At 37.1% G+C, this 11,401-nt stretch overlaps 1 protein-coding gene across 5 annotated transcripts in view; it reads right to left on the bottom strand.

Moving 5' to 3' along the window:
* Nucleotides 1-214: 214 nt before the first annotated feature.
* The window catches only part of LOC117174433, a 184,364-nt gene continuing 173,177 nt past the window's right edge, over nucleotides 215-11,401 (bottom strand). For all 5 annotated transcript variants that reach the window (XM_033363555.1, XM_033363551.1, XM_033363553.1 and 2 more), the window contains exons 3-6: nucleotides 10,439-10,677; nucleotides 4,662-4,811; nucleotides 4,423-4,560; nucleotides 215-3,849 (exon numbers count right to left, since the gene is read on the bottom strand). In XM_033363555.1, the coding sequence (XP_033219446.1) occupies nucleotides 3,640-3,849; nucleotides 4,423-4,560; nucleotides 4,662-4,811; nucleotides 10,439-10,621 (681 nt within the window). In that variant the 5' untranslated portion in view covers nucleotides 10,622-10,677 and the 3' untranslated portion in view covers nucleotides 215-3,639. The remainder of the gene's footprint in view (nucleotides 3,850-4,422; nucleotides 4,561-4,661; nucleotides 4,812-10,438; nucleotides 10,678-11,401) is intronic.

Below are 11,401 nucleotides of genomic sequence, written 5' to 3' on the forward strand. Positions count from 1 at the left end.
CTACTCCTTGTTTACCATGTTTTTTATGTCTTTAGTTTCGCATCCCTTTTTCTTTGTTTCGGGCACACAAAATATCTAGTTTTTTCACGTCCATGGTTTCAATCAGTAATTATTTGAATAAAACTAAACAAAAATTATTTTTCATTTAAAGACTTGAAATGTTAAAATTGGATTGGATTAGGGAGAGGATGATGTGCTGGAAATATTAGAAGACTTGATTCTCAATGTTGAACGTCTTTGGTTTAATATGATACAAAATGGGCTTTCTGAGGGGGCAGCCCACAAAACATTATACATATCCACATATAGTATAATAATATTTTGTAGCTTCGACATCATTAAATCTGTTTATATACAATATATACGAAGCAATTGATAGGTAATTACAATCGAATTATTTATCTATATGGTACTACATTATGAATAGTGATAAAAATTAATAATCGGACACGCTCGTCCGGGGGAACCAAATCGGACTCGTCGATTTATCGTCGTGTAAACAATAACAAAAATGTCTTTTACAACACTGTGAATTTAACAGTAACAGAAATGTAGACTCTTAAACAATTTTGACACAGAGTTTAAATACAAATAATCTGGGGTTTTCAAAAATACGTTTTTATCCCCCGGGCAGAGTTTTCATTTTGACTGAATGGTTTTCGGCGCTTGTCATCGACAAGTATGCGAAAAAACAGCCGAGAAAGATTTACCTATTGACGACCGGTTTCTAAGGAACATTATGGTGATCGATTATCAATGCTAAATAAAAATGCATGAGACCTGAAGCTTAAATATGAAGCCTGCTTTTATTTTTAAAAAATAAATAAATAAAAAATTTACTAAAAAGCTAATATTAAATTTTGTCTGTGTCCCAAACAGATATTGCAATTTTCTTTTTTTGAATGGTTTAATGCCTTTTAAGCTTCTTGTCTCATTCGTGCATTTAAAACTTTAAGCAGGCTAAGCTGCTGCATATACAAATGCTAAAATACGGAGAATAAAATCACAAAATAAATTAAGTCGAGATATTTGAAATGTGGTGATGGGTCTGATGAAATAAGTTGGTATTTCGAGATCGAGGTAGGCTCAAATTGATATTCGAATGTCCAGTTTTACGAGAGATTTACTAATTAATCATATCACAGGCATGATGATATGATGACAATATGGTCATGTGCAATTTACGAATGTTAAAATTAAGTGAGACCAAGTGTTGAAATTAAGTAAAGTGCCATTTCTAAAGCACACATTTCGAGTATGATTTGAACATAATCAAAAGTCACGACGTTACTCTGCCAAGAGAACGCCCTGATAATTTTCGGCACTCCTAAAATTAATTTTTCTAAAATATTTCACTTTCATCCCCCGCAGAAGCTATATAAATCAGAATCATTGCAGTAGAAAGAGCTGAGGAAATTTTCTCCAATCTAATAATATTGAAAAGAAATATAATAACCAACTTTTAAAGTTTCTCCAAAACAAACCGAATTTTCAAAAGTCTACTAACTAAAATTGTATAATTTTCCGAAAATTTACTCAACTTCTTTTCGCGCAGTCTAATTAAAGCCAAAAGATCGATCATTATAAAAGTTGGTACACGTTATAAAACAAGAGGTGCACTTTAAAAAAAAAATTGACTTTAAAACGTTGCACAGATCACTGGCTACAATATTTTTCCTATAAAAAATACTAGTAGAATATAAAAAATTGTCCAGTTTGATCGCTTCTAATATGAAAAGAGAAATCACACTCTGCAGAGAGGTACGTCTAAAACAAAACAAAAAAAAAACAAAAAACAAAAAAAAAATAGAGCAGCAGTGCGGCATATGACCGGGATTTTTAATTCTAGCTGGCCGCGTCGTATCGTGCGATTCTCTGTTTTCATTTCATATTTACAAATTTCCTTTATCATATTCTAAATACATACACACTTTAAATACAGTATTCGATCAGGCTGCTTGTAAAGTCTTTACAAAAATAAAATAAATAATCTGAATAAATATGCATAATAATCGTAATAGTAATTACACAGTTAGTCAATAAATATTAATCGTGTAAGATTTCAGGAGGGTCGCAGGTAGAACATTCTTGCGAATTTTTAAATACTATAGTGAGCCTCGCTCACGGTACTGATAAGCTCTTTTATGACGCACTTACTTGCGTGAATACTATATTATTTCTCACAAAAATATTGTGCTTTCGCGAATTGACTTTGTCATAAATCATCGACTATTGAGATATAATTCGAAAATTTTTCCAAATTAAATTTGACAACCAAGTTCGGATTTAATGTGACAACAGTGAAGCGAAAGAAATAAATATTTTTTCGTGATCACCACAAATTTCTTTTTATGCTCCCTCTTTTTCTCTCATTCTCTCATATATTCTCACTCTTATACTCTCGTGCATTTCATTCGTCTACACTTTTCGCATTAAAAAAATTTCTTATCTAGATTGCGAATAAAATCAGGGTTCGTAGAGTCTCGATAGTTTCTTCGCCGCGCATTTTTATCTATACTTAAATATTAAAAATTGCAGTGAATCATAAAACAATTCAGCACAAAGTTGAGAAATTAAGATATTTGCTTAATTTTTCTCCTTCCTCGTGAGACTGATGATTGGCACTGATAATTTTTTATATATTTGAAGAATGAAAATAAACAATGCGGAGTTCAAATCATACAGAAAGGGGACCGAAACGAGGACAAAAACGATACAGATTTTCGGAGAAGGAAAACTGAGATTGGCCCGAAATCGCGTTCTTTCTTAAATACTAAAATTTCAGCGCGGCAAATGGTCGAAATACTTGAACCAGAGGGCAAAAGCCTCGCGATTGAAACCCGTGCAAATTCGAACTATTTCGTATTTCTTGTACGCATAACCGAATGACTGTGCGAACACTTGTGCGTTTATTGCAATACAGCTGTGCGAAGTTTCCCTCAGCTGCATGAAAAAATGAGTTGATGGCGGCGAAAGCCGACGGGCTATGGTTCGGGCGACTCTCTTTCTTTCTTGCTCTTTGTCTCTTGTCTTCTTTTCATCTTCTCAGTAACGAAGAATCCATCATCTCGACTCGTAGCCATGTCATTCCTCGGTCAAATCCACTACTCCAGGTCATTCAAGATGGAAAATTCGATGGGTCAATGGCACCATCAGCGAGGCACCAAAGAGCTTCAGCGAATCTGCAGCAACATAATCTTGAAACACATTTATCCATAGTCCAGTGAAGCTTTTTCCAGTGAAGGCTTTTCGTTCCAAATGCAAGATAGACTTCAGAGGATAATCACTCTCCTTTCTTGGGAAGAGTGATATGCTCAGCGAATCATCTAGATTCAAACGCACTTGACATGTGCAAACTTGTTCTTCGAAAATGTTGTCCAGGGTTATCCATCTTCCAATGACGCCAAGGGAATTTTATTTCCATCGAGAAATAAAACTCCATAGACTAGAGCGAAGTTCATCAGGAAAAAACGGATCGTTCCTGAAATTATGAACTACGCGCAGCTTGCAAGAGTCGCACGGGAATGCTCTTCAAGAATCGCTTTATAAGTGAAGAGATTCCAACTTTAGATGACCTGGTTTTCTGAGACGAGCGAGTCGTCGCCTAGTTACCCTGCGCCTGCTTCCGCCTTGTCGCCCTCAGGATTCCAAGACTTGACGAAAATGTTCGAACACCTGAACGATGAATTCGAGACCGTTCATGTAGTCTCGAAAGATCAGCCAGTCCCGTAGATGTCGGTAGGTGTTCTCCGTCATGTTTCGGAACTGGGGACCCATCACGGAACGCGGTACATCCGGCCGTAGAGGCACAGCTCGTTCGATCAAGGCCACCTGAAGCTCGCAAAGGACCTGCAATTAAATATAAGATCCCGATTAATATCAGTGAAGACAAAGCGATTTTTGTAGGCATTGTTTTCTCGTCAGGCTTATAGCTTTTATCTATTGTTGAATGCGCTCATAATCTTATAGATTCAGTTACACATTGTTGCGATCATTGAACTCAAAATATTTGTGTATTACTAACGTTTAAATATGAATAGCATATCTCTTTGTTTGCAGCTATTCAGTTAAAAATTACAGGAATGAAATATTTTTTTATTGAGGCAATAAAAATTGATTTGTACGATGATCGAAGAAAGATGATGGCGGCCCCAATGATAAATAAAAATCGATTAAGAATTAAGAGGCGGTAGGAGAAATAACGGTCAATAAAATCACTCTAAAACTTGGCTCTTTACTACGAGCTATTCGAGACAATAGTTGACAAATCTTTGGTGGCAACGATAGTATCGTAACTTCTAACTAATTGCTATTGTGAAAGTTGTGCCTCCTTTTTGCTCCAATAAAATCGAACTCCATAAAGTAAGAGATCTCTATAAATTCAAGCGAGAGATATTCTACAAAAATAAAGAAAGTACTCACCGTCCGAAGCTTGAACTCAGTATCTTGAAATTGCTGTTGGAACCTCAAGTTGTAGTCTTCCTGGTCCCAGACAATCTGTTCTAAACCAACTGCAAATATCTGCATGTACTCGTAGGTGTCCAGCAAAATCGTATCAAGCTGCAAAAATAAAAAATAAATCCCTTATTAAATTCAGATTCTTTCTTCTGTCATTCAAAGTTGACAAATAACTTAAAAGCAATAAATGAGAATTAACTTACATTACGAATCTCCAACTTGTTCAGATAATCTTGGCTCAGCGCTTCTCCAAGTTGCTTTGGTATCTCCCTAAGACCGGGTAGCCAATCGTAGCGATTTGATTTCCACGACGTGTGTAGATCATCAAAGTTGGTGGTGAACATCTCTTTAATCTGTAACAAAAATAAAACATAATTTAAGATATCTTCTCTATTTATACAATTTTAATTATTAATATCTTTGTAAATATCCAAAGAATAAGATATCTAATTCCTATTAAGAATTATGGTTTACAAATTGCAATATGAGTCAAGTGGGAGAAGAGTATAACATGTATTGTCTACACTCTACACTCTACTGAATGGCGCCGTCTCATCCCACGAAGATAAAGCTTGGTTTATCAAGCTAAAAAAAAATAAGTACTGGCTCAAGTTTGAAAACCTTGAACCAGAATATGACCTACATCATTATATAAAAGCTTGCTGTTCTCATTTCTGCATTTCTCAGATTTTTGTATTTAGAAATGATACTTCCAACAAACGATACACTTATACCCAGAAAATATTTAAGAAGTTAAAATTTTCAAATCAATTAAAATAGATATAAATTTTTATATCGATTGTCAACGGCATTTTTTGGGAGGGGGAAAATTCCTCAAATATCAAAGCCCAGTCATGAGAAAAAAGCGTGCATTTGTGACTAAACGCGATCATTGACGTAGGAACAAGGTATCTCAAAGTAATTTCAAATTGTTCAACAATACGATTTTAGTGATAAAGAAATTTCAATGATCAATAATGCCATTTTACAAACGGAAATAAACTTTTTTTAGAGCCTTATACCACGTGGAACATGCAAGTTATTCTCGCGCCTATGTGACAATTGTAGTTACTTGGAAAAGCGCCGCAATGTGGTCGACGCAGCATGCGCCCTCCGAAATGCACTGGCTGCTTTACTATAAGTATCATAGAAATACGATTTAAGCGGAAAGTTTACTCCGAATGATAACAGGATTAAAGATACAAACGTGCTTATATGCGAATTTATAACGCCGTTTTGGTGAAAATCATTAGTCACTGAATCACTTTCGATTTTCACAAAAGACTTTCTTTATTTCTTTACAGAGAATATATGAGGCAATTACCTCCGGATGATGGCACAAAAAATTGAAAGGGGATCTGGAAAAAGGGAGGAGTTGGGCACTCCCTCCCCATCCAATTCCATTTAGCCCCCTATTTTTCATATATTGAAAAGAGGGAAGGGTGATTTAAAAATCCCCGTAGCCTTCTTCAGCAAACCCTCAAATCCGTCCCCTTACCCATGCCAATTCCCCTCTAGCACACGCAGAAAAAAAAGTTTGCTAATCTTGCAGAATGGTAGAAGTAAAAGTTTTGATTTTCAACTCAGTGGGAGCTAAAAGTGATTAACTTATTTTAAAAAGGACAATTGCCATACTAATTACCATGTCTATTTTTATTTTAAAAAAATTTCAGCGCAGGGGTGGCTTTTCATTAAGTTTCAAATTCAGCGACATAAAATGAAGTACATTTTGGAGATAATCGAGATGAGTCCGCCAAAAATCAGTTTCACATCAGAGATATAAAAGTGTGGTCACTTTTGTGTTAAACGCCAATGGAATGGTTGAATGTTGAGTCTATGCATCGATGCACTCAAGGAACGGATGTAAGAAGAGATATGAGCTACTTCCGACTAAACTGAGACTGAACCTGGTCCATATGACCACGCTTCTGGTCTCCAGTCTTGTAACCAGCTGGCCCACGGGGATCGCATCGTGCTCGAGTTCTTATCTACCGTAGGAATGGTAATAATCAACTTGCGATACTACTCCACTCAGACTCAGATTATGATAATGGTCTGCATCTGCTGAGGAAAAGAGAGACGAACCCTGAGAAATGTGCTGTCAACGACTCCTAAATACTCCCACAGAAGAGCACAGTATCGTATCGCATCAAATTAAAATAAAATATTTTCTCTTTATATCTCATGTTTTTAAAACACGGTACTTGACTTCTGTCGTGAAGGTGTTATATGGGATATTTTAACATAGGAAAATGAATTAAGGGATGTTCTTATTTACAGCTATAAAAACGTCAGTCAGAAAGTCTCACATTTCTAATAATATTATAAGACATTGTATGAGGAATATCTTTTCTTTAAATGACTTTATTAAATCTTTTCAAACCTCAGTATAAAAATTTTACAGTGGTTTCGAGGACCTCGCACTGAAATATTTTATAACTTATAATAAGCGACAAAGCGACGCCAGCTAAAGAAAGAGCGAGAAATGGAAAAAGAGGAGGCTAATTGATTTTGACGGGTCCTGGACTACACTCGGGTACCTTTACCTACGATCCAGCCAAGGATCCAGCCTACTTCCTGCCTTCAGTCGACTTCGAAGCACCGACTTGTTTTACGATTATATTCGCTGTGTGGCCACAGAAAAAAGGATAAAGAAAGAGTGCGAGAAAGATTTTTTACGAGGTACGAAACTGGTCCCTGCCATAAACTCTCCATATTCATAGGGCTTACTCTAATAGCTTTGGATTGTTCCTCACAATGTTATATTTTCTTTTACTTACTCTTTATTATATATTCCTGTAAAAAATGTACTACCCTTGTTGCGTGAAGGACTCTTACTTCTCAGTGGACTATATGGTAAAATGTTGGAAACTTATATGAATTTATTGAGGAAATTGATGACATGAAAATGTCGTAAATCTGTACGTCGAATACGTCGGAACACCAAGGAGAAATCGAAACGAGTCTTATTAATAAGTATACGTGACGTAAGGTGCGATGACCACACATCGATATTTTTGATCCCATACATACAAAAGAAGAATTTGTAGCCATCCTTTTTCTATAGTCTTTCACAATAAATGAGGTAGAAGCCTAGATTATCCATCACCGAACGGGTTTGATGTAACTCAAAAAAAGGTATACCTCAGGAAAGGTAGGCACGCGTGCGAAAGAAGCTACTTAGTCAATGTTAGAAACCCAGTAGAAAAGCAATAAGGACTAATCGAATTATACTTTATAATCCGAAACAAGACGGAGGTCGTTGTCCACACGAACTCGAGACTTTAATTAATTAACTGAATTAATTGCACATTTCAATTAGCAGAAAAGCATTCTTTACTGGACCTGGATTCACCCTCCTTTTCAAAAATAGTTTTAGAAGTTTTCAATGAAATCCAATTTTTATTCTTTTTTCTTAGGATAATAAAGTGCATCCTTGAGAAATCGCAGGTTGACTAAAAGATACTACAGACACCAAGGAATCGTAGTATCAAGGCAAGTTCAATACGTTGGCGTGTTTCGTATCCGGTCTGTGTTTTAGTATGCAGGCAGAGTTCCGATGTTGGTAGGTGCCTTCACTCGAGGAGGGGCAGCTTCCGATTCTGATTTATTGGAATCCTCCGCTTCCGATATTTTACGATGCTTGGCTTCTTGCACGTATCAGACGACAGGAATAAACTTGAATAGCAGTTAGTTGTCTCTAAGATCAATGAAAGTCTATAAATTGTAAGAGTCTCGATTGATTGTCAGCAACGTTTTAAGAAATACTACATTAAAAATCGAAGCAACGTTAGTGTTTACTTTCGAAATTAGTAAAACCGTGAGTTAAACTTATAAATAATCAGCGGAAAGGATGATCTGAACACTGCTCTATTTTCGGCTCAAGATACTTGCGATTTTCGCTCGTTTGAACTTTTAAGACTCGCTGGCGTTGGTTTGTTATCAGTGGTTCTTTCCTCTTCCACTGGCACTGTCTGTCTCTGCCAAGAACGAAACGATAGACTTGAAAGATGACGTCACTGGACCACCAGACAGTGTGTCGCCGTAAGTTGGTATCAGTCAACAGCACACCTGTGCTGCACTCCAAGCCAAGAGAGCTCTTCTCTATCTCATCCTCCTCTTTCATACTTGAATCTTGCTCCCATAATCATTTCAAGGGATATATCGGATTATGCGCTGACTGAGGAAACACTGGTCTCGGGTATCTCGAGCGCGATGATGCAACTAGCCATGAACGCCGTCGTTAAAAGAGGGTTGGAACTTGTTCAAACTCAAAGGTGCGAAAATCCCACGACAGTTTCCACGCTATTGTTTTTCTTCGATAAGAAATAATGTCATGTGCCTCTTTAGCTCAAAATGTCAACAGCTTTTCAAAGAAAGAATGCTACTTTACTATAAATGTATCTATTTTAGAAACCGAACTTAATACGCCTATTTTAAACTCATCCAAGATCGCACGTGACATGTAAATTAGCAAGAAATAGGTCTAATATAGATTTAAAGTGGGGTAAAATTTCAGCCACGACCACAATTCGAACCTGCGGTTTCCTTTTCTGTCCCTGCTTACGTTTTGGTGAGGACCTAGAGAGCGATTGGTCCTAGTGATTTATTGTCCTTGTTGAAGACAACAGACACGATCGTTTACCAGAAGTTCGTTAAGAAAGCGTTACCTTGTTGATTATCTTTGCCTCTTTTAATTATTTTCAGTCCTCTAAACTCCTGAGCGTGATTCACACACAAAGATTTAGACCAAAAATAGACCACGTCTTAATTTTTGTTGTTTTGATGATTACGATACGAAATTATAACTGAATTTCCATGTGGTCCAAACTAACAATATCTAACGGTCATTGAATATTCAGAGAACGTCTCATCTACGTGAGTGTATGCTTTTCCATCATAATTGTATGGACGAAATTTTGCCTAACGCGTGACTAGACCCAGAATGCTTTGCTTACACATAGCTATTACCCTATCTGGCAATGATCCCAAGATGTAATCTTCATTTTTGAAATATTTACATAAAATCTCAGGCGGCAAAAATATCTCTTTCAAAAGTTAAAAGCAATCCATGTGCAAAATTAGAATGGAAAATTATTCGCAAACGTAAAATGTAACTGTGCTTTATTGCATTGATGTATCTATCCATCTTTTTACTTGATAGATTATTTAAGATATGGAGTTTAACTTTCTACTAGCCTGGAATTTAAGCAACAGGAAATAAATTCTGACGTTTCAATCGTTTGACTGAATCCACAAATATCAGAATTTGAATATAGCCTGAAATTTAATTAAACAGTCAACAACCGATCCAGCTTATACTCTGACGGCAGATTAAAACTCAAACGAATTAGCAATTCTCTGGGTGTTCCGGCGATCTATCAGTCGTAGGTAAGGACGTCGCGGGCTCGCACTGATAGATATACGTCAGATTAACGAACGTGTGTTCAAGTGTCCGCACTCGGGAAGGTGGGGAAGCACAGAACGTTCCTCCATTTCCGGTGATCACGCACGCGAAGACACGAGATTCTCTTACTTTGGTCTTTACCATCGCTTCTCGGGTCACGAATACTCAAAAGAGCCGACTCTAGTCTTATAATCAAGCAAACCATTCTTTTACAAAAAGACCAATGATTAGCGATGATTATTATAGTGCTCATTAAAGTTCTGACTCCGAGCTTTTCGAAACCTGGGAAGAGACTCAAATTTCACCTTCATTCAAGATATTGGCTACAATTTTAGAATTTCTTATATTTAATAAACTCGGAAGAGGACGCTTTAGAAAATTCGATTACATAGCTTGAATGTGTAGACTCAACTGGCCGGAAGCAGAGCTATAACTGTCTTCCGCTCTTCCCTTTCTTTGCTGGTAAATACTAATACTCATTAATGAGTTAAATAATTTCCCCGCAAGCAATTTAAATATCTATTTTGATTTCAGTGTATTGAAATATACTTTATGAATATTTTGAGTACTTACATAATCATCGCGAAAGAGCTGCGCGTGCATAAGTGCTGTTTTGGCTTGCACGACGACCTGGGCAAGAAGTTGATCGTCACTTAATTGTACTACATCCTGATCAGCCTCAAAGTCGTCGGCTGCTAAGCCGCAAGGATTCACCCACTTCGCGGGAACATCCATCCGTCTTTCTTTGCGATTCATTGTTGGAGCGCTGGTCACCGATACGATGAGGAAGGCCAACAAGAGGCTGCTTAGCCCTAAAACACACAGAACTACTGTTAATTAAAGAAAGTTCAACATCTTGAGAGTAGAATAATTGCAACAACAAAAAATAAATTATATAAAAATATAAATTAATTCAAGGGAAAAGTTTATGAAATAAAGGCAAGGCATGTAATAACTGTATCATCAATAGCAATTACATCGATATCAGTTATCGCTCGGCACATTTGTTCTTTCGTAAGTACCAAATTTTCACCCATAAAGAATTAAGTTCATTTCAAACTGAGTGCATAATAAGCAAGAGGTGAAGAATCGCTGGGAATGATTCGATTACAGTCAAGCAATGCTGCTTGGATAATGCAATAATAATTTGTCCGAAATGAACGTGAGATGCAATGATGGAAAGGAACCGAAGCTTCCGGGGCAGTTGCGTTTCGTCGATACGGATGGGCGCCCAAATGGGGAATTTCGATCGGAGCCGCCTTTATGATCATCCGGCACTTTCGGTCCTCTTGGAGGACGCGAATTACGTCCACGCGAATTCCAGAGCTGGACCTGGTCGCCGCATCATTTCGCGAGTTACGACTCTTGATGAGGGGCTTTGCGACAACGAAACGCACCGATTGCGTACCAAGTACCGCCGAGGTACTTGCATTTAATCCGAAACTCCTTGATATCTTTATCCCCTTACGGTTTACGCTGACAGACTTTCGAAAGTGTGCTTTCAAACAAGAATACCAAAGGGAAATTAACTAAGAA

Source organism: Belonocnema kinseyi, chromosome 6, assembly GCF_010883055.1.
Source record: "Belonocnema kinseyi isolate 2016_QV_RU_SX_M_011 chromosome 6, B_treatae_v1, whole genome shotgun sequence".
Lineage (NCBI taxonomy): Eukaryota > Metazoa > Arthropoda > Insecta > Hymenoptera > Cynipidae > Belonocnema > Belonocnema kinseyi.